This window comes from Ambystoma mexicanum, chromosome 8, assembly GCF_040938575.1.
Source record: "Ambystoma mexicanum isolate Mex_15411 chromosome 8, UKY_AmexF1_1, whole genome shotgun sequence".
NCBI classification, from domain to species: domain Eukaryota; kingdom Metazoa; phylum Chordata; class Amphibia; order Caudata; family Ambystomatidae; genus Ambystoma; species Ambystoma mexicanum.
The window spans coordinates 1687087821-1687111652 of record NC_090929.1 but is presented as its reverse complement, the minus strand read 5'-3'; the positions used below and the strand labels follow the sequence as shown (position 1 = coordinate 1687111652).

The 23832-nt window shown below is 46.4% G+C and overlaps 1 protein-coding gene across 1 annotated transcript in view; it reads right to left on the bottom strand.

The window, feature by feature from the left end:
- LOC138473453 (deleted in malignant brain tumors 1 protein-like) overlaps nt 1-23832 on the bottom strand; it is a 79230-nt gene that overhangs the window by 12752 nt on the left and 42646 nt on the right. Inside the window, exon 6 of the mRNA XM_069612104.1 lies at nt 9539-9853. Within this exon, the coding sequence (XP_069468205.1) occupies nt 9539-9853 (315 nt within the window). The remainder of the gene's footprint in view (nt 1-9538; nt 9854-23832) is intronic.

The following is a 23832-nucleotide window of genomic DNA, read 5'->3' as shown; positions in this document are numbered from 1 at the left end:
CTGACAAACTGTCCTGTCGCCTGCTCCAAAGGCAATACCGGCTCTCTGTCCGCACCAAGAAGAGAGTCCACATTCAAGCCTGTGTCGTTGTGGCATCTAACAACTCGGCTGAACTCTTCGAAATCTGCAAGGAGCTGGCAACCCTGCTGCAGTCTCTACCCCTCCTCTTACCTCCCAAGCTCTCTGCAATGACCTTGCCTCTCACTTTATTTCAAAAACCCAGGACATCTTGTCCACCCTCTCCTCCCCTACCCCTCCTATTCCCCCTCAGTCTTTGCTTGCTGACCCCCCTTTAAGCAGCCCCCCTCCCTCCTGCTGTTCCTTTCCTCTCTTCTTCCCTGATGAGGTCGCTAGACAAGTCAGATCTATGAAAGCCTCATCAAAACAGGTTCATCCCTGTTCCTCTAAAACCATCAAGGACCACATTGACACCCTCGCTCCAGCCCTTGCTGATTTTTTCAACCATTCCTTTGCTTCAGGATTCTTCAACTACCCTCTGAAACACTCCCTTGTGCATCCTCTTCTTAAGAAACCCAAGGCTGATCCTTCCTGTCCGGCTAACCATCACCAATCTCCATTAGTCCCTTTCTGGTCAAACTCCTTAAAAAGCTGGCCATCTCTCAGCTTAACCTTCATTCTGATTCTGTTGGCTGTCTCTATGACCACCAGTCTGGTTTCAGAGCAGTCAGAAGCACGGAAACTGCTCTCCTGAACATCCGTGAAGATTTGCTCTCCGATCTTGACTCTAACATTCTCTCTGTCCTCATCCTACTCGATCTCTCTTCTGCCTTCAACACAGTCAACTATACCATCCTGCTCAACCGTCTCTGTGATAACCTGGGTATCACTGATCAGGCTCTGGCCTGGCTGACCTCTTTCCTCTTTGATCGACCCTCCCAGGTTCAACTGGGGTCCTTCCTATCCTCTATCATCCTTTCTACCTGTGGTGTTCCCCAGGGGTCTAACCTCTCGTCCTGGTATTTCAACCTATATCTGGCAACTCTGGCCCACTGCATTGCCACTCTGTGCTCAAATTTCCAGTGCTACGCTGACGACACTCAACTCATTTTCAGGCTGCCCTCGGCGACCTCCACTCTCTCCCTCATCGCTGATTGCCTAACTGCCATTCAAGATTGGTGTGCCGCCAATGATCTTTGTCTGAATGCCAGGAAGACAGAGATCCTCCTCATCAGCAACCCTTCTCCATCCTTTCCACTCTCTGGCCGGCCTCGCTTGGCCATCCTCCTATCTCCACGTGTGAGGCTAAGAACCTCTGGGTCATCTTTGACTCCACACTTTCCTTCTCCACCCACATCTCTGAGGTCTCTAAAAAGTCAAACTTCCTATTGCACCTCTTCAGAGGCACTCTTCCTTTCCTCTCCTTCCCCCAAAAGCTCACTGTCTCCCAAGCTCTGCTTTCCTCTACGTTGGATTATTGTAACAGCCTCTTTCTATATCTACCTGCCTCTACTCTTCGCCCTCTGTAACTAATCCAGAACAGGACTGTGAGACATGTCCTTTGCCTCAAGCCATGGGATCGTATCTCTCAGCTCTGAAATCTCTCCATTGGCTCCCAGTGAATGCAAGGATTAAATTTAAAACCTTCTGCATTGTCTACAAGGCTTTCTGATACCTGGGTCCAAAATACCTTCAGCTATCCCTCCGAAAATACCTCCCCTTCGAGCACTTCACTCCTCTACCTCTAACTCCTTCAGGGCCAGTCGTTTCTCAAAGAAACGAGCCGGGGGTAGATCTCTGTCTTCGGCCGGGGCCTCCCTCTGGAACAGCCTTCCTGCCACTCTAAAACTTGAGGAGAACAATCTCCGGTTCCAGAAGCACCTCAAGATCTTCCTCTTCGCATCTGCCTTTGCTCCCCCTCTCCCTTGCTGATCTGCTCTCTCTTGGCACTTTGCATCTGGCCATCCTCCGTCCCCTTGGCCCAGTGACCTGCTCATCCTGCCACCCTTCTGCACTGCCTCCCAGCCACCCCTTGCACTCAGGACTGTATCTGTACCCATAAAGTCCCCCATCCCCCCTTTTTCTTCTTCTTATGCACTTATCAGACTTACCCAGTTCTGCTACTGCAAACACAGCACTTGCCACTTGCCGGTCGCACTACCCCTGTTTATTGCTCCATTATATATTTTATTTGTATTTATTATTATGTATCTGTTTATCCTCTGCTCTGCACTTTCCATTCCCCCTCCCATGCACTTTTCCCCTTTCCCTTTCCCATGCACTTGCATCATTGTTTTGTTCTCCCCTGTTCCCCTTCCTTGTCTTGTCGCGCTCTGAAACACTTGTGTATGCGCGCAATACAAATAAAATATCATATCACATCATATATCAAGCTTGCTTTGATGGGGTCCTATTCTTGTTCAAGGTAACACGCGGTATTTGCCTTATTGCATCATACCCAAAGTGTATTGTGCTAAAGGAAGTGTAAGAGATATGAACGAAGAGGGGTATAGAGTAAAGCAAAATGGATGTGCCCTTTGATTCCTGTTTCCCTGGACAGCTCCAATTGAGGTCTGTCCTGCTGGAGAGAGTTGTTACCTGACCTCACTAAGGATCAAAAGAGAGGCAGCTCCCACTGGCTATTGTCCTGCTGGTTACAGCAGAGACAGCTAACCTATGAAGAATATACACATCCTGTCCATGGCTGGCCTGGGCTTACAGTGTTAGCATTTGTATGCTGAAAACATATCATTTTTTTCCTTGAGGTGACCTCAGCTGTTTTATTTGTGTTGCTTAGCAACCAGATGTCGTTTGGTCTTAGTCCACACTCTACAAATGCCCATACAATACAGTGAAATACAATATATGATACAGATCAGATGTGGCATGAAAACGTATGTGAACTACCAACTACCATACCCCAAAGCAGGATGATAGTTCATTATAAGTGTGTGGTATAGAACAGAGGCACAGGTTTTGGTGTACCCTCTTGGCTGTCACAGCAGCTGTCAAAAGGGCCCCTTTGGCCTTTGAATGTGTATTGTGCTACTGTAGAGCGGTGACTGCAGATCAGGAGACTGCTGCTGCAGGGTACATGTGCCATTATGTGTTTGGAATGTATCTTAATGAAAGGGGGATATGTTTGAGAATGTATTACCTACATTATTTTATTAATTAATAAAAATCAAAAAGGCCAGGGCTTCTATATCCTTGTCAGATGTCAATTCCTCGCACATGCACTGACCAGCCAACATGAACATCACTTCTTACAGAGTCAATTTGTGGCATTATTAGTGTGTTTAAAGTGGCAAAGCTGCACTTATTCGGCCATAGCTAACGTGAGTGGGTTCTTAAAGGGCCAATATTGTGGGGATTTTGGTATCCAGTCAAATTTTCGAAAACACATTTTCGAAATGCCATTTTGTCAAAAAAGAAATGGCGAAAAAAAATCTGAATTTTTTTTTTTTGTTTTATATATTTTCTTTTTGTTTCGTTATTAAAAAAAGTATCAATAAAAAAACGGGGGGTTTCGGGGGAACCCCCCATTTAAAAAATAAAATAAAGAAAAAAACATTCACATTTTATTTTCTGCATTTTGGTGTCGAAAAAATGGCATTTCGAAAATGTGACGTTCGAAAAAGTTACTATAAACCGTTTTTTGCAGTGCAGTTACTTTAACCTCTGTTCGGTGGACTCCTGTAGCTCTCAAAACATGATTGTGGGGTGGGAGAGGGCGAAGTGACATTGCGGGGTGAAACGAAAGCATACGTGGTTCCTCAAAAAAAAGAATTTCACGCAAGCTGCAGGAGTTGACCAAACAGAGGTCAAAGTAACTAGTCTTAAAACATAGATAGAATCGCAATACTGGCATATAATGGCACAGGCAGCATTACCATATCTTCTTGCAGTCACAAAGAGGTGATGGCTGGAAGGTTTAGACTGAAGGAGCAGTCCAGCCGGAACTGCTAAGTCACATCCCTTCTGCAGGAGACCACAAGCATCCCCAAACATGTTTTGGCCTAATTTGGCATCACCAGTGAGGAGTAGCTTGGGTCTCTAGGCCAGGGATCCACGTCTGAGCATACCCGTCTCACTCGGGGTGACAAAGTAAAAACAAAGAGGTGATGGCTGGAAGGTTTAGACTGAATCTTTACCTCTGGCATTGCTCTGGACAACCCACCAGACCATCGTGCTTTGCCTGCCAAGCCATTACGAAGGGGAAAGACCATATGCAAATCAGGTTTGCAGTTGCATAATTCAGGCATATAGTGTGGGAACAGTCATCATACAAGTGTCTTTTGCAATGGCAGTGCTGGCATGTATCTTGGGCGTAGGCTTAATGAACATGCGTTAGGCAGTGGTAGCACAGACCAACACTAACATGTTTTCTTAAAATTGAATAATCCATTACAAGACTCTCCATAAAAATAACCGACTTTAAATGGGAGAGAATGTTCAAATAACACCGTGAAGCTATCCTCAAAATAGTTCCTAGGAAGAACTCCATGCCAAAACCAAAAAGTCACAAATCTTCATTCAGAATCCCTGGTAGGGTTGGGCTAAATGGCTCCATTCCTTCCACAGTGAAAACTGACCAGATTTTGCCTGATCTCCCAATTTCTCTTGGAGATTTAATTTGGCAGTTCCTGACCTTTTTCCACCCAAAATCTTGTATCCCAAAATATTGTTTTTGGAAGAAATACGTTCTGGGTATGTTTCCAATTTAAATTTAGTTTTTTCTCGAAATTTCATTTTATTTATGTTTAGGACCAAAAACATGAAATTTCAGGGATAAACAAAACATCTGCACAAAAGGAAAACCGACAAAAGATGTGGCGGGAAAGGTAGAAAACAGCCTAGCGGACAGAATGGAAATGTCGGTGAATTTCACCAATTCAGTTTCCCTGCCGTAATCTGGCCCAGCCCTACTTCCTGGCGAACAACACAGTCCAGATTGACCATCCCATTGTAACAGCCAGAAATCTACAGCATAGGGAATCTAGGAAAGACTCAGATTCCCATGATTCTGACTCTCGATTTAAACTGGGGGTTACACCTTTGTTGTGGTGTAGATGATTTATAGAGTGCCTTTTTACCAAAAGAATAATCTCCTGAGACTGGCAAACTAAGCCGATATTGCAAGTCTGGGTAAAATGACAGGACTTCACAATTTCCAGAATAGATAGTCAGAAATTAGAAGTTTGATTGCCTTCATTACAGTTTTGCCGGTATCCCACCGGTAATGGTGGCGGGATACCCCCAAAACTGCCTTACTGTTTCCGCCGCCCGTTAGCCCGGTATTACCGGAATAATACGGGCGGCAGAGATGCCGGTGAATTCCCATTCCAGGACTCCATAGGTGGGATGGGATTGCCGGAATTCCTGGCACCAGTTGGACCAGTGGCAGTGATTCCAGCATTTATTTGCCTGCTGCGGCCTGAACTCCTGGCAGGTCAGGACTGCCGGCAAATCACTGCCCCCACCGGAAACCTTGGGTTTCCTTGATATGGAAACAATGCTGGTGATGGAATTAGGGGAATTTTATCCGCCATCTTTTCCAGACCGGGGAACTTATAATGAGCCCCTTAGTCTCCAAAATGAGTAGGAAATGAATTCCAGAGGTAAGACGCCGGAGAGGAAGATCTATGATAGTCTATAATGCGATGGATAAAAGGTTGGGGGAGATGAAGCTCAGTTCTGCAGTGGAAACACTGAGCAAGATGATGTTTAAACAAATCTAGGACTTTCTTCAAATAAAGCAAAATGCATAAAGCTTCAAATTTGGTTCGTTTTTCCAGAGATGACAACTAATGTGGGGACATCAGGCCTTGGATAATGTGGCTTTTACTCAGTGTTTTCATCCACAATTGTACACTACCGCAAATTTACACCGCGACGCTGCATGCGCCGCCACAGGAGCAGAGCAAGCTCGCGTTGCACAACAGACGCAGACCCAAAACCTGCTAACAACAGGTGAGTAAATGCAGCAACAGACCATTTTAAGCCCTTCCCATGCCAGTGCAGGCAGAATAGTTAACATAACAAGCACACAATTCCAATTCCCATTGAGACAGATCCCAGGAGTTGGGGCACATGATGCCGGAGGTTTGGTAAAGGTACATGCCCCTTGCACACCTGGGGACTTTAGCAACTTGTCCAAGGATTTTCCACATGTGAAAGAGCAACCTGAAATGCCTATTGATGAAGTCAGAAAGTAATTCAATGTCACAGCCCCTCTTGGGCTGATAACTATCAGCTCACAAGAGCGGAAAGGCCTGTAGGGGTGCAGAGCCAAAGTTTAACTCAGAGGTGTGGTTTGACCACTGAGGCCATGGGCCTGAGGCAGACACGTGCAGCTAGAGATCACTGGGTACAGAACATTCCAGAGGCACCACTGCATTACACTTCATAAATGTCCCAGCTTGGACCCTTTCCAGTCACTGCCAACACACGATGCCACTGGCTGAACCAGTACTTGCCTCTGGGTAGTGGGATAGTGCCAAGTGGGAGACTTTCTGTTAGGATCTCTGACAGCGGACAAGGCTTATCATCCGAATGGGGAAAGAGGGGTGCTCAGGAAATTACTAACGAGGAAGTAAAACAACCTAGCCTTGGAGGATGAGAAGGCGTGTCATGATATAGTGGCACTGCACCGTGGAAGTGCGGCATGACCAATGAAATGGGGGGGGTTCCCTAGGCCAGCAAGTTCAGGTTCATCCAGGTACCCTCAGCCTGTAGGATGCTACCAAACAAAGCCTGAAACAACTGGGAAAAGAGCATCTGTTGGAAGGTGCAACGGGGCAAGACAGGTGTAGCTAGGAGAAAGCTTTCTCTGAAAGAAGTGCCAATGCTTAAGGCAGCTGGGTGGCCTAGACAGACACAGAAAACGAATCTGACCTCTTGCTGTTCAACTGAGCGTTATGTTCTAGAAGATGGAACGTTTCACAAGTGGGACCTTCAGTCGATGACAGATGGGAGTATGTCACAGGTAAATGACGCAGTGATGGGGTCATTCCCCAAGTCTGGGATGTATCGAACACGACTGCCAACGTTACATTGAGGCTGGAACTGCTGCAAGCTATCCCGAGGCAGAGGAAGATGAGGAAGGGCCAGAAGGCAGTGTCATGTTCACGTGAGAGAAGCATACAGACAGTTCACCTGAATGACACTGCATGGGGGTGGTAGTGGACGCTTTTGTCTAGAGAAAATGCCTGGGTCTCACCCGTATCCAGTGAGTAACATATCACCTGTCAGAGACTTAATTGCGAATGCAATTGATCAAAATGAATTAGCAGATGGCTCGGTATGTGATGTTGGGCAACAGAACACGCAGAGAACAAGTGACAGTCCGTAGCACTGCGGTGCCAGCTGCTGCCTGAGCCTGGAATATTTACAGGGAGCAGCAATTCATGAGGCGAGATGAGGGCAGCTAGGGAAAGCGACAGGACTGATAAGGGGGTCACAGCTGAGCATGGGCGAACCCCATGGCGTAGACAATGCAAGCAGCATCACACACACTGCACCGCACCGATGGGACTCGTATCCAATATCACATGTGCAGGTCGGAGAATAGGACGTTGCTCATGGAGGGTTGCGGCACTACCTGAACAGCCAGCTGAGATCGATCTAAGATGATATCAGTCACCAGTCTTGGCCTCTGGCATTGGGCTAGGATTCTCGAATTCCTTTAACATTGTGGCTCGACACAATGCGAGGGTATCCAGTGAAAATGTGGCCAGCAAAAATGTAGCCAGTGAAAACGGGGTGCCAAGAAAAATGCATTGGAAAGATGCAGCAGAAATGTAGCGCTGCAAAGACATTGTGAGGATCAAGGATGGTTTTGTGGGCTTGTGATTGCCTGGTTTGGGGCAAGGATAGGGTAGGGGTTAGAGTAAAGATGTTGGTTAGAGTTAGGGTGAGGGTGGTTGCTGGGTGGTTGCTGGTGTTGAGGTGTGGTTAGTCACTGGGTAGATCAAGTGTCTGGGTAAGTGTTAGGATAGGGGTGGTGGTAGGGCTAATAGAGTAATGGTTTGGGTAAGTGTTAAGAAAGGGATAGGGCTGGGGATGATGGCATAGCATAGGGCTTAGGATAAACCTAGTGGTTAGAGCATTAGGTAAAGTGGCAGAGTTGCAGTTAGGTTAAGGCTAAGGTTTGGGTTCGAGAAATGATTTGGGTTAGGGCAGTGGTTTGGGTTAGGTCAATGGTTTGGGTTAGGGCAATGGTTTGGATCAGGGCAATGGTTTGGGTCAGGGCAATGATTTATATCAGGGCAATGGTTTGGGTTAGGGCAATGGTTTGGGTTAGGTCAATGGTTTGGGTTAGGTCAATGGTTTGGGTTAGAGCAATGATTTGGGTTAGGGCAATGGTTTGGGTTAGGTCAATGGTTTGGGTTAGGTCAATGGTTTGGGTTAGGGCAATGGCTCTGTCATTTGTGGAGAGCTGGTGGCGGGGTTGGAGTTAGGCTCACTGTTCATTTTCCATTACTTTCTATTGAGTGACATGCAAATAAAATGCGTGCTAAGGGTTAGTGTTACATTAGAGTCCAGGGTAGAAATTAGCATTAGTGGAAGGTTTTGGAGCAGAGGTAGAGTGATTCTGGAGATTTTAGGTCATAGTTAAGGTTACAGCCTGGTTACAGGGCACTGGGCCTCCTAGTCCAGTCTACCACTGTCCTTGCTGCCCTGACCCCCACCCCCTTCCCACACTTGCCTCTCTGGGCCCCTCCCCCCACACTAGCCTTGCTGGGCCTGTAGCCCCTTACCTCTCCCTTATCTTGTGGACCTTCCTTCCTGTGCAATCTCTGCTTTCCCCTGGCTCTGCCCACCTGGCCTCCCTTGGCACTCGCTTTTTCTCACGGGCCCTTCCACCATGACCGGCACATGCCCCTTATCCCCTCCCCTGACCGTCTTGTTACTGCACTTCCATGATCCAAATGTGACATGCCCTAGTAGGACCGTTGTTTTGTCCTCCCTGTCGCCCCTCTTGTCTTGTTGCGCCTTGAAACACATTGTGTATAGGCGCATTATAGGTACCCAATAAAAACAGAAAAGAAAAATTAAGAGATGATAATCCCTCCTATTGTCACAGAGCCAGTCCTGTGAAAAGGAGAACATTGTGGTTGGGCCAAATGTGTAATTTAGAGGTGAGACGAGTATGACAGAGCGTGGGGACAAAGAGTGTCATCATGGAAATGCCAGCGGGGCATAAAGTGGGTAACATGGACTCACACATGCTGAATCTGAATTCAACAAGGAGTGGAAAGGGATTTTAGTTGTTGCACTGAAAGTACCTAAACATTCAAATGAGCCACTTTTCAATGAATGAAGTCAATGAGGTCTTCCTAGAAGGCTGCCTAGCAAGCTTTATTCCAGAGGATGCAATGGGGCGGTGCATCCTGTAGACTTTGATGCAGGACTTTGGACCAATATGAAGATCTGTGATGTACTGCGGAAAAGATCCAATTAAAAATGACATAACAAATTGGAACTGCAAAGAAATGCATTGATGTCAATCTCTGCCCACATCAGGTCTTTGTAACCTCAGTATGGTGGCACCTGGTGTAGGAGACCACACGCTTACCTAAGCAGATGACTCCCGCGTCGTTGTAGTGACCACACGTATTGTTATAGAACCCGATGTGCCGGCAGTGCAGTAAGCTTGGCTCGTCCCCATGACAGTTCACGTAGTCCAGGAGAATCCTTCCATCCCCCTGTCCAAAATAGGCATTCTTAGGAGCAGAGTGCACCATTCCACACCCTAGCTGTCTGCAAACCACCTCTGCGTTGAAATGGTTCCAGTAGGTGTCACACACCGACTCCCAGGAGTTATTGTAGAAGACCTCAACACGACCCTCACATTCGTTCCCACCATCCACGAGGCGGACGGGGCTAATCCCTAGAAAAACAGAACAATCAGTGTGTTAAGTTTTAGCCGTAAATCCACAAAAGTACATTAAGTGGGAAAAACAAGATAGCATTGTAATCCAACCAGCAATGTGTGAAGGTGTACGGTCAGAGAACACAATCTTGACAACTCATTCACAATCTTGATTATCTATTCTGGTCGCTAAGCCCCCCAGAGCGGGTTTGCATGGACTGCTTTTTGGAGGAATTCACAGTGGTGAATTCAGTGCTTCAGGAAGACAAAAACCTACACACACAGAGATTTTGAAACCAATCGGCTGCGTCATTTCCGGTGTGCACTCCATTGCATGTTACTCCACATATATTCCTTGCAACCAATTACAAAGGGTCAGATAGGTCAAACTGGAACTAGAGGATATTATAATAAAAAATGAACCTGACAATCCCGTCCTGGCCCCACATTAAAGTAGCCTCCAGCAATCTCTTTTAATGTGCTGCCTGATGGTTTTGGCGAGGAGAAAGCATTGCCCTGCACTTGGATAAAGGTTGTCTCCCTATATCTAAGGTGAAACCTCATTGCATAAACATTTTGCAAAAACGCCTATAGTTTATAACTTTGGTGTACATCCAACCGACAATTGAAATGTTATGCAGCTCCAATGAAAAGTGCTTTGGTGCATTTTGCATTTGTTTTGCATAGTGAAAGATACACAAGTATTGCCCAGACAGACAGCCCGAACTGCTAAACTTATGTACACACAATGTTTTAGTTTTGAAAGTTAGCAAAGCTAGCTTTGCTAATGTATCTTTGTTTTGGGCTTATGGGTTTGTTTAAGGAAACATTTATTGTTTCCTTCCCAGTGTGCGTGCATCAAAGCTTAGTGTATGCATCCTATGCTGTTGGTTTTGGCACATAAATGTAAGACCTTGTCACTAAAACAATTCTATAGAGAAACATTCATCACAGTCCTTTTCGTTCGTGAGACCTTGACATAGTTCTTCTCCTTTGTCACAAACCTAGATAATTACAGTACTTCATCATAGACCTCTCCTTCATCCCAGTGCTCGTTCATTACAGTACTTCATCATAGACCTCTCCTTCATCCCAGTCCTTGTTCATTACAATACTTCATCTTAGACCTCTACTTCATCCCAGTCCTCGTTCATTACAGTACTTCATCATAGACCTCTACTTCATCCCAGCCCTCGTTCATTACAGTACTTCATCATAGGCCTCTCCTTCATCACAGTCCTCGTTCATTACAGTAATTCATCATAGGCCTCTTCTTCGTCACAGTACTCGTTAATTACAGTAATTCATCATATGCCTCTCCTTCATCACAGTCCTCGTTCATTACAGTACTTCATCATAGACCACTTCTTCGTCACAGTCCTCGTTCATTACAGTACTTCATCATAGACCTTCTCTTTCATCACAGTCCTCGTTCATTACAGTACTTCATCATAGACCGCTCCTTTGTCACAGTCCTTGTTCATTACAATACTTCATCGTAGGCCTCTACTTCATCGGAGTCCTCGCTCATTACAGTACTTCATCATAGGCCTCTCCTTCGTCACAGTCCTCGTTCATTACAGTACTTCATCATAGGCCTCTCCTTCATCACAGTCCTCGTTCATTACAATACTTCATCGTAGGCCCCTCCTTCATCACAGTCTTTCTTCGTCACAGTCCTCGTTCATTACAGTACTTCATCATAGACCTTCTCTTTCATCACAGTCCTCGTTCATTACAGTACTTCATCATAGACCGCTCCTTTGTCACAGTCCTTGTTCATTACAATACTTCATCGTAGGCCTCTACTTCATCGGAGTCCTCGCTCATTACAGTACTTCATCATAGGCCTCTCCTTCATCACACTCCTCGTTCATTAGAGTACTTCATCATAGGCCTCTCCTTCATCACAGTCCTCGTTCATTACAGTACTTCATCATAGACCTTCTCCTTCGTCAGAGTCCTCGTTCATTACAGTACTTCATCATAGACCTCTCCTTTGTTACAGTCCACATTCAGTACAATACTTCATCGTAGGCCTCTACTTCATCACAGTCCTCGTTCATTACAGTACTTCATCATAGGCCTCTCCTTCGTCACAGTCCTCGTTCATTACAATACTTCATCGTAGGCCCCTCCTTCATCACAGTCTTTCTTCGTCACAGTTCTCCTCCATTAAGGAGAAGTTGTACAGGTGTGCATGCCAGGTAGTGTATACAGCCTTTGTGTCTGTTTTTAGTTTCGGCATACATGTGCTACCTTGGGCCAAAACAATGACACAGAGAAGCAAGAGCAGAGTAAGGGTGTTGGGAGGCAGTGTTTCTCCATCCCTGCAGTCCTTCATCAGAGTCCTTCTCCTTCACCACAGTCCTTCATGACAGTCATACGCCTTCATCAAAGGCCGTCACCTTCGTAAGAATCATTTTCCTTTGTCAAAGTCTTTCCTTCTATTTTTTGAAGGACCTTCATGATAGTCCTTTTTCTCTGCCATCGTCCTTCATCCCTGTACCTTTTTTACAGTCCTTCATCACAGTCCTTCTCCTTTGTCAGAGTCTTGTCCATCAAAGATCTTCTTCCTTACAGTCCTCCTCCTTTGTCAGTCCTTCAGAGTCCCTCATCTTCCTCTTATGCTTTCACCTTCATCACAGATCCTTTGCCATAGTCTGCCTTTTTTACAGTCCTTCACATTCCTTCTCCTTCATTGTAGTCCTTTGTCCTAGTTTGACGGTCTCAGAAACAGCCTCTCAGTCAGTCACAGTCTCACTCTCTCTCTGTGTTAGGCGGAAACCTGTGCAGTTCCCTCTGGGGCCACTGCAAAAGATTTAGGACTACAGGTGTTTGGCAGTAAACCCACTTGGTAGCAGTCTGTACCACACAGATTCACTTGGTAGCTGTGGCTGAGCAATCAGACTTCTCTCAAGAAGAGTTAAGCAGTATGTGGAGTATACAATATAGGGCAATTCTTTGCAGTAAGACAAGTAAACACGCAACGAGGCTCAGTGTAAAGATATTAAGGTATTTATTTATAACGGAACATCTATGGAAAACACTGTGGCACTATCACGGCAAACACTTCAATCACAATTACTCTACGAAGAAGAAAACGATCAATCCCCCTAACAATATTTCGACAAGTCTAGGCTCTACCGGTATCACTTATTTTCAGACAGAGGTGTATACCTCAACCTAGATGGCACTCTAATATCAGTTAGGATGGGAGGGAAAAAAAATAGGCAGGTTACGAAGTCAATGCAGTTCAATACTTTATGGGAAAAAAATGCAAGGCAAGAACACAAGAACCACAATAGATCATAAAGTTCAGAGGCCAGGCCCGCTCGGAGAGAGGCAAGGCGATTTGTCCCAAAAAGTCTCTTTGTGGAAATGCGTTCGAGCCCGTATAGCAAATTGTTATTGGAAAGTTTGGAACCAGTTCAGAACCACACGTTAAAGAAAGCTTGGAGGCAACCCAATGGAAAGGCGAGGATTAAGACACCTCACTCGATCCATCAGAAAGGGAAGCCAGGCGGACACTGTACCTTGTTTGTGGAGAGACAGCTCCGGCGGGGGCAGTTGTTCCTGGTGGTGGATGCACGTTGGGTCTTTGCCAAGAGTAGAGATGATCTCGTCGTCGAAGAAAAGTGAAGTCCGGTGCACCACCAGGGAAGAGACCAGCCGCGGAGTACTCCGTCACAAGGCACCACTTTTTGGTCGCGGTACAGGGGTAATGGCTATCCGGTTGCCGAGGTGCTCTGCACGGGCAATTCGACCACTGCGTCCTGAGGCGAAGAAAAAGGAAAAGGGGACTGGTTGTTCCCACCAGTCAGGGGAAGAGACTCTCTGGCAGGGAGATCTCCTCTGTCGTCGGGAAGTGGTGAGTCAGTTCCGCGGGGCTCCAGCGGGAGTGTCGTCGTGCATGTCGGCTCAGCGTTACCCTCGTCGGATTCTTAGGTCCTGTGGCGACTTCTGAAGATCCAGTCCCAAAAGCCCTGCTTTTATGCAGAAAACCCCCATTCATTCAGCCTAGCTGTCAATCAACACACGCTAAGTAGTGAGCGGGGAGGCTCACCACTTGGGCCAATCACACCAGAGTGCGACCGGAGTTGGCAAGACAACTCGGTCCAGGGTGCCTAAACCCCCTCCCACACCCATGTGGTAACCCAGACAGAATGGCATGACTTTGGAGGGTCTCTGTCCAGAGGCCCGCCAAAAGTGGAACAAAGGGCTCAACCTTTGGTTTAGGAGTCACAGAGGCGAACACAGACGCCATTTTAAAAACCAAGTTCTGGCAGAAAATACCATCCGATAAACTTATTTAAGATAAGTAGACCGTGGTACGTTAGAGATTAACGAGGAAAAGTATCAATCTCCAACAATGGGATGGATCCCATAGGGTTATGTTCGGGGTCGAATTACCCCTACTAGCACGTCCACAATAGGATGGTTTGTACTAGTTCTGTTAGTAAATTTAGGTCTAGTAAAGCCAATGGTGACTTTACATGCCCGGGGAGACAGTAGTCAGTCCCCGGGTATGGAGTCTATGGTGAAGGTCCGCTAGGACGCCCCAGTGTTATGGCACATAGGGTGCGGTGTAACACACATAGGAAAACCTATGAGACCCTATGGAGTAAAAGACCCCATAACCCATAGAACACATGGATATACAAAGGAATTACACACATTCATGTCCAAGAGTGGGAGGAAAAAGAGTCTCACTCTTGGCAGGATGGAAAAAAACAAACTCCAGAAATCCAGCAAAGCTGCTGGGGGACTCACTAAGTTAGGAAATTCAGCCTAAACAGAGAATTCTCCCTAACACTCGCCCCCCCAGACTAAGGGACAGGAGGATTTAATCCACTCCTGGATGAATCTCATACCTCTAGTCGATGACATACATCCTAGAGAGACCATCAGCATTTTGGTGGTGACATCCTGACCTGTGCTCAATGGTGAAATCAAACCCTTGCCGGCAGATTGACCATCTCAATAGTTTTGGGTTTTTCCCCTTTCATTTGCATTAACCATCTCAAGGGTTGGTGGTCAGTCTGAATGACAAAAGTAGAACCATACAAGTACGGCCTAAACTTCTTCAGAGCCCACACGATAGCAAAGCACTCTCTTTCGATTGTTGCCCACCTTGTTTCAGTATCCTTCAGCTTGCGGCTGATGAAGCAAACGGGGTGCTCCCTACCTTTCCCATCCAGTTGACTGAGTACGGCACCTATCCCTACATTTGAAGCATCTGTCTGCACAATGAAGTGTTGGCGGTAATCAGGAGCTCTGAGTACTGGGGCTTGGCAAAGAGCCTTTTTCAGGTTTTCAAAAGCCTGATTGCACTCCTCGTTCCATTTAACCGTTTTAGGACATTTGGGCGAGGAGATGACATTCAGTGGAGAAGCTATGGTCCCATAGTTCTCTATGAAATTCCTGTAATACCCAGTGAGGCCTAGGAAGTCTCTCACTTGGGTTTGAGTAGTAGGTGTTGTCCAATTTTGCACAGCTTCAATCTTACTGAGCAAAGGCCTTATTTCTCCACCTCCTACCTCATGTCCAAGGTAGACTACCTTACTCTGTCCAATTTGGCATTTACTCGCCTCTATGGTCAGATTGGCTCGTCCAAGAGCCTGCAAAACATCTCTCAGGTGGGTTACATGTTGTTCCCAGGAATTGCTGAACACTGCAATGTCATCCAAGTATGGCATGCAGAAGTCCTCCACCCCATTCAGAACCTGGTTTACCATCCGTTGAAACGTAGCAGGTGCATTCTTCAATCCGAAAGGCATTACCTTAAACTGGTATAAGCCAACGGGGGTAGAAAATGCAGTTTTCTCCTTGGCATGGTCTGTCAGGGCTATTTGCCAATAGCCTGACGTCAATTCAAATGTGCTGAGGAACTTGGCGGCGCCAAGTTTATCCACCAACTCATCTGTTCTTGGCAAAGGGTGGGCATCAGTCTTGGTGACTGCATTCAGAACTCTATAATCCACGCAGAATCTAAGCTCTTTAGATCCGGCATTTGGTACTAACACAACTGGGCTAGACCATGGACTAGTAGAGGGCTCTATTACCCCGAGATCAAGCATCTTGCTGACCTCACCTTTGATGTGGGTTCGTACGTTTTCTGACATTCGGTATCCTCTGCTTTTGACTGGCAGACAGTTACCAGGGAGTATGTTGTGCTGGCCCCAAGGGGTCAAGCCTGGCGAAAGCGAGAACAGAGAGGCAAACTGATTCAACATGGATTTGCACTCTTCTTGTTGCTCGGGTGTCAGATTGGTGGAGAGATTTACTCCTTCAATTTTTTCGTCTAAAGGTAAGCCTCTGAGGAGATCCGGAAGAGCTTCACTCTCTTCTTCTTCCTCGGATGATGCCAGAAGCAATGCCCCTACATCGGGTCTTGAGACATACGCTTTGAGTCGGTTGGTGTGAAAGACTGTCGGAGCCTCCTTGGGATTGCCCAAGTCCACCAGATAGTTGACCTCTCCGAGTTTACCCACAACTCTGAAGGGTCCCATCCACTTATCTTGCAAGGCCCTCTGCCTTGTTGGGATCATAATGAGAACGAGCTGGTCTTGAGCGAACTCAACCAGGTTAGCCTTTTGATCGTGCCAGTGCTTGACCAATGCTTGTCCAGCTTTCAAGTTATCGCTTGCTTCCGTCATCATGTGCGACATTCTCCTCCGGAGACCTATCACGTAGTCAGTCACTCTGACTGGCTTGGGGGAAGGAGCACTCTCCAACCCCTCCTTAATCAGGGCCAATGGACCTCTGACGGGATTTCCATAGAGAAGTTCGAAGGGAGAATAACCTACTACCTCCTGAGGGACTTCTCTATAAGCAAAGTGAAGGCATGGCAGTAGAAGGTCCCACTTACGCTTAAGGGGTTCTTCTAAAGCACCTATCATGCTCTTCATGGTTCGGTTGAACCGTTCTACCAACCCATTGGTTTGTGGGTGGTAAGCTGTTGAGAACTTGTAAGTAACTCCACAGGTTTTCCACATGGCTTTCATGTAGTGGGACATAAAGTTTGACCCCCTGTCAGAGATTACTTCCTTAGGAAACCCGACCCTAGTAAAAATACCAAGGAGGGCCTTAGCCACAGCCGGAGCTGTAACAGCCCTCATAGGAATTGCCTCAGGATACCTAGTAGCATGGTCTACTACAACAAGTATAAACCTGTTGCCTGAGGAGGTTGGAGGATCAAGGGGACCAACAATGGCAATCCCTACTCTCTCAAACGGGACTCCCACAACTGGGAGAGGCACTAAAGGTGCCAAATTCTTGGAGCCAACCTTACCAGAGGTCTGGCAGGTGTGGCAGCTCCTGCAGTGTTTTTCTACTTCGGCCCCCATCTTCAGCCAATAGAAGTAGAGAGAGAGCCTTTCCTTAGTCTTCTTGAAACTCAAGTGACCAGCCAAAGGAATCTCGTGGGCTAACTGCAAGAACTATGGTCTGTTCTCTTGGGGTACTACAAGTTATTTGTAGTCTCCAGGTGCAGACTCGGTCGGTTCACTATAGAAGAGGCCATCTTCCCAGTGCAACCTGTATTTCCCAGGCTCTTGCCCTTCAGCCTGAGCTTCTGCCTGGTGGTGAAAAACTTCCAGAGTTGGACATTCTCTCTGTCCCTTACTGAAGTCTGCCCTGCTGGGTCCACCTTCTGCCAGTAAAGACTGCAGCTCAGGATGGTCAACAGGATCCTGATCTCCAATGAGTTCCTGGCCTTCCATTAGCTCTTCCTCAGAGTCTAATTCTACCACACAGGGTTGTACCTCCCTCTCAGCCTCAGCTGGAGGTGGAGTTACGGGTGCAACTTTGGACAACCGCGGGGAAGTCCGTGTTGGCTGCACTGAAATGTTGGCTGCTGGTTTCGGGATAGAAGTCTTAGGTTTCCCTTTCACTTTGGATTTCTTGGAGACAGCTGCCGACAATTCCAGTGGAGCAGGAGTGATCTCTTTCTTCATCTCTTTCTTCATCATCTCCTGGAGAGTACCGACCTCTCTTGCGGGTCTGGTTAGCTCCTGTAACCGTTTACTAGGAGGTCTGGGAGTATGCGATACAACTCCGAGAGTTTTCAAATCGTTACCCAACAGTACGCGTCCTGGTACCTCACTCTGTATGCTGACAGGTATCTTCACAGTCATGTCGTTACACTGGATGAGAACTGATAATTGGGGAAGCATCTGCACAGGCCCTCCAGCTAACTTGGTGAGGCGTTTGGGTGCCTTAGCAACATCCTCAGCCTGAAAAAACGATTTATCCACCACAGTTATGCTGGCCCCAGTGTCCCTAATGGCAGGAGTCTCCTGACCATTCACCTGGACACTGTCCTTATAATACTCTTTAGTATTATCGGGGATAGAATTATAGACATCTTAATTCTGTTGTTCCCACAACCCCAGAGATACTAAACAAACGCTGGCTGAAACTCCAATGGGTTTGTCAGCTAGCAGTAGAAAGTTTCCACTTGCCATTTGGACTTCCTCCTCTGGAGCGAAGGCTAAGGAGACAAGCTGGACCCCTGAAGGTTTACCCTTACATCTGGGATCTCCTTTCACGTGGTCAGTCGAGCCACAAACAAAGCATTTACCGAATGCTTTTTGGAATGGTGGCTTGTTCTGACCTCCTTCCGGTTTGGCACCAGAAGACACACTATGCTGCTGTGGTTTTCCCGGTGGCTTACCCTTCTGGTTTTGTTTGGGGCCCTCTTTGGAATTTGAGTTATTCGAATTCTCTTTTGAGTCTTTTTTAGGCTGTTTTCCCTCATCCTTCTTCTGAGTTACCCCAGAATCCTTGTGAGTAGCCCTGTTGGCAACCCACAAGTCAGCAGCCCTAGCTAGCGTCCAGGAATCCAATTCCTTCGAATCAGCCAAGTGCTGTTTGAGCTCGGGAGAACAGGAATCATAAATAGTTTCCAACATAAAAAGATTCTTCATACCCTCATAAGTGTTCACTTTGTAACCCTTAATCCATCCCTCTAAGTTTTTCAACCCTTCACTCACCCAGGTAGCCCAAGGGGAACCATCATGCTTTTTGAGGGTTCTAAACCTCTTAAGATACTGGGAAGGGGTCTTCCCGAATCTAGCTATCAAAGCTAGTTTCACACTTTCGTAATCCGTCTTATCCGCCTCCCCCAACTCCATTACCACATCAGTCGCAACAGGAGGGAGCCTAGAGAACAACCAGGGAAGTAAATCATTCCCAGTGATGTCCTGGAGCCCATGATTGTACTCAAACAGTTTTAACCAATCCAACACATCCAATCTCGGTTCATACATACCCACTAATTCCTTCGGCATCCGGGGTCTTTTGGGACTGGAGCTCCTAGAGGAACCAGAGGAGAGAGAAGCATTTTCTATAGACAACTTTTTCATCTCTAACTCGTGATTAAGTTCTATTTCTCTGAGTCTTAACTCAGCTTGCTTCTGCTCAGCCTGGGCATTCATCCGTCTGAACTCGAGCTCTTGGTTTCATTCAGATTGAGCCAAGAACCGTTTGTATTCTAATTCGAGCTTCATTTTTTCAAGTTCAAAATAAGCAGGGTTACTTGTGGGACCTGGTATGGGCCCCATAGGCACAGCTGGTAAGGCAGGTAGAGGAGTAGGGTAGACAGTTTCGTTAGCCTCTCCGTCCTCGTCAGCCTCTTCATCGCTATCATCAGAATTACGATTCAGATCAACACCATCACTGTTATCTACATTTGCTGGAGAAATTGGCTCCTCTGAACCAGTACCCAGTCTTTGGTTCGTCAGCAAACTCTCTATTAGTTCTAACTTCTTGCCTCTTACAGAAAGATTCTCTTGCCTACAGAGAGCTCGCAAACTCTCAGTTTTTTCACCTGAGAAGGATTCTTGACTGTAAGTTTCCATCGTAGACATGTTTTTTGAAAGTTGCTTTTTAGTGCTAAGCTTCGTGGTTAGTTATCCTAAAGTGTCGAAAAGCACTCTAAACTGTATACTCGATACAAATCCCACCGCTGTACACCAGTGTTAGGCGGAAACCTGTGCAGTTCCCTCTTGGACCACTGCAAAAGATTTAGGACTACAGGTGTTTGGCAGTAAACCCACTTGGTAGCAGTCTGTACCACACAGATTCACTTGGTAGCTGTGGCTGAGCAGTCAGACTTCTCTCAAGAAGAGTTAAGCAGTATGTGGAGTATACAATATAGGGCAATTCTTCGCAGTAAGACAAGTAAACACGCAACGAGGCTCAGTGTAAAGATATTAAGGTATTTATTTATAATGGAACATCTATGGAAAACACTATGGCACTATCACGGCAAACACTTCAAACACAATTAATCTACGAAGTAGAAAACGATCAATCCCCCTAACAATATTTCGACAAGTCTAGGCTCTACCGGTATCACTTATTTTCAGACAGAGGTGTAAACCTCAACCTAGATGGCACTCTAATATCAGTTAGGATGGGACGGAAAAAAACTAGGCAGGTTACGAAGTCAACGCAGTTCAATAATTTACGGGAAAAAAATGCAAGGCAAGAAGACAAGAACCACAATAGATCATAAAGTTCAGAGGCCAGGCCCGCTCGGAGAGAGGCAAGGCGATTTGTCCCAAAAAGTCTCTTTGTGGAAATGCGTTCGAGCCCGTATAGCAAATTGTTATTGGAAAGTTTGGAACCAGTTCAGAACCACACGTTAAAGAAAGCTTGGAGGCAACCCAATGAAAAGGCGAGGATTAAGACACCTCACTCGATCCGGCTGAAAGGGAAGCCAGGCTGACACGGTACCTTGTTTGTGGAGAGACAGCTCCGGCGGGGGCAGTTGTTCCTGGTGGTGTATGCACGTCTGGTCTTTGCCAAGAGTAGAGATGATCTTGTCGTCGAAGAAAAGTGAAGTCCGGTGCACTACCAGGGAAGAGACCAGCCACGGAGTGCTCCGTCACAAGGCACCACCTTTTGGTCGCGGTACAGGGGTAGTGGCTATCCGGTTGCCGAGGTGCTCTGCAGGGGCAATTCGACCACTGCGTCCTGAGGCGAAGAAAAAGGAAAAGGGGACTGGTTGTTCCCACCAGTCAGGGGAAGAGACTCTCCGGCAGGGAGATCTCCTCTGTCGTCGGGAAGTGGTGAGTCGGTTCCGCAGGGCTCCACCGGGAGTGTCGTCGTGTAGGTCGCCTCAGCGTTACCCTCGTCGGATTCTTAGGTCCTGTGGCGACTTCTGAAGTCCCAAAAGCCCCGCCTTTAAGCAGAAAACCCCCATTCATTCAGCCTAGTTGTCAATCAACACACACTAAGTGGTGAGCGGGGAGGCTCACAACTTGGGCCAATCACACCAGAGTGCGACCGGAGTTGGCAAGGCAACTCGGTCCAGGGTGCCTAAACCACCTCCCACACCCCTGTGGTAACCCAGACAGAATGGCACCACTTTGGAGGATCTCTGTCCAGAGGCCCGCCAAAAGTGGAAGAAAGGGCTCAACCTTTGATTTAGGAGTCACAGAGGCAAATATAGACGCCATTTTAAAAACTGAGTTCTGGCAGAAAATACTATCCGATAAACTTATTTAAGATAAGTAGACCGGTGGTACGTTAGAGATTAACGAGGAAAAGTATCAATCTCCAACAATGGGACGGATCCCATAGGGTTATGTTCGGGGTCGAACATAACAAGTAGTTTCCACTGCCACCAGCCAAAACTCGACGAGGGGGGACGGGACAGTGCCCCCTCGAGTAACAGATCTAGGAGTAATCGAATTACCCCTACTAGCACGTCCACAATAAGATGGTTTGTACTAGTTCTGTTGGTAAATTTAGGTCTAGTAAGGCCAATGGTGACTTTACATGCCCGGGGAGACAGTAGTCAGTCCCCGGGTATGGAGTCTATGGTGGAGGTCCGCTAGGATGCCCCAGTGTTACGGCACATAGGGTGCGGTGTAACACACATAGAAAAACATATGAGACTCTATGGAGTAAAAGACACCATAGCCCATAGAACACATGGATATACAAAGGAATTACACACATTCATGTCCAAGAGTGGGAGGAAAAAGAGTCTCACTCTTGGCAGGATGGAAAAAACAAACTCCAGAAATCCAGCAAAGCTGCTGGGGGACTCACTAGGTTAGGAAATTCAGCCTAAACAGAGAATTCTCCCTAACACTCTGCGCCATTGTCTTGTCTGATCTATGTGTCTTCCTTTTCCCTATCCATATGTCCACTTTCTTTCTTTCTTTCTCTCTCTCTCTCTCTCTCTCTCTCTCTCTCTCTCTCTCTCTCTATCTTTCACAATGAATACAAGCCAATTTCTACTGTCCTGAGGAAACGATTTCACCAACGTTTACAAATCTAAATTCATAAGGAAAAAAAAAAGAATAGTTTCTATATGCAGACATGTATTCTCAAAGTTCAACTAAAAAAGACAAAATAATTTCTCTAAATAATGAACTTTTTATCAAAACTAGCATCATCAGTAAAAATGCTAAAATATATGTTGGTAAAAGCAGTAGTTGAATATTAATCCAGTTGATACATTTATTGTAGAACCTGTTTATCTAATTAGTGAATCTTGCCAAATGTTCTTTAACTTTTCCCTGAACTTTCTGCAGTTTTTTTTAAAATTCTGAAACATAATTGTTTTTTATAGTTCTAAAATGATAACTTGAATAGGTTGGTTAATGTTCTATAGTAGACAGTCTATTGCAGCGTGTAGATTACTGTTTGAGATTAAAAAGAATGTACATTAACATAGCAAACTAAATCTCCATTTAAGCTACCTGTTCACTTTTTTTGTATATAATAGGAACATACACTGATTTATCAGTCGGTTCGCGGTCAGTAGGCCACAAAGACGGAAGACTTGCGCACAAAAGGTTGCGCCCAGAAGTGGAAAGTGTTGGGCGTGGGGCTTCCGATTTTGTGGCCTGCAGACCAAATTATTTTTCCAAAGCAAATTCTCACAATCATCAAAGATGGCAGTGACATTCTATTTCTGGAGGGAAGCACTCCTTAAGCTTCAAGAAATGTATCATGTGAGATACTTGAAGACTTTTGATCCCTAGGGCACCCTTTCCTCCATCAAATTAAAAGTATTGGACCGATTTATACCAAACCACCAAAAGGCACAACTACATCCCTCTGTCCTACTTGTTTCCTTTTTCGTGTAAATCCACACAGTGGCTTTCACTGTGAATGCGTCTAAAATATGCCATTTTTGCCATTAGGCAAATGAATGGGCACTGCATAGAACAACATTTGTTAATGCTTAATAATCTTTGAACCGTTCAGCAACTTTCCTCTCTGATCAACCCTCCCAGGTCAAACTTGGGTCCTCCCTATAATCGATTTTCCTCTCCACTTGTGGTGTTCCCCAGGGGTCTAACGTCTTGCCCTGGCTTTTCAACCAATACCTGGCAACTCTCGCCCACTGTATTGCCATTTTGTACTCAAAATTCCAGTGCTATGCGGACAACACCACAACTCATTTTCAGGCTGCCCTCTGTCATCTCTGATTGCCTAACTGCCATTCAAGATTGGTGTGCCGCCAATGATCTTTGTCTGAATGCCAGCAAGACGGAGATCCTCCTCATCGATTTACCTTCACCATCCTTTCCCCTCACTCTCTGGCCGGCCTCTCTTGGCCCTGCCTCCTATTCCCACCTTCGAGGCTAAGAACATTGGGGTCACCTTTGATTCCACACTTTCCTTCTCCGCCCACATTGCTGATGTCTCTAAAAAGTCAAACTTCCTATTGCATTTCCTCAGAGGTACTCTGCCTTTCCTCTCCTTAATCCAGAAGCTCACCGTCTCCCAAGCTCTGGCTCTCTCTAGGTTGGACTACTGTAACAGCCTATTTCTAAATCTACCTGCCTCCAATCTCCGGCCTTCACAACTAATCCAGAACAGGACTGCAAGACATGTCCTTGGCCCCACCCCTGGGATCGTATCTCTACAGCTCTGGAATCCCTTCATTGGCTCCCATTGGATGCAAGGATTACATTTGAAACCCTCTGCATTGTCCAGAAGGCTTTCTGAGACCTGGGTCCAAAATA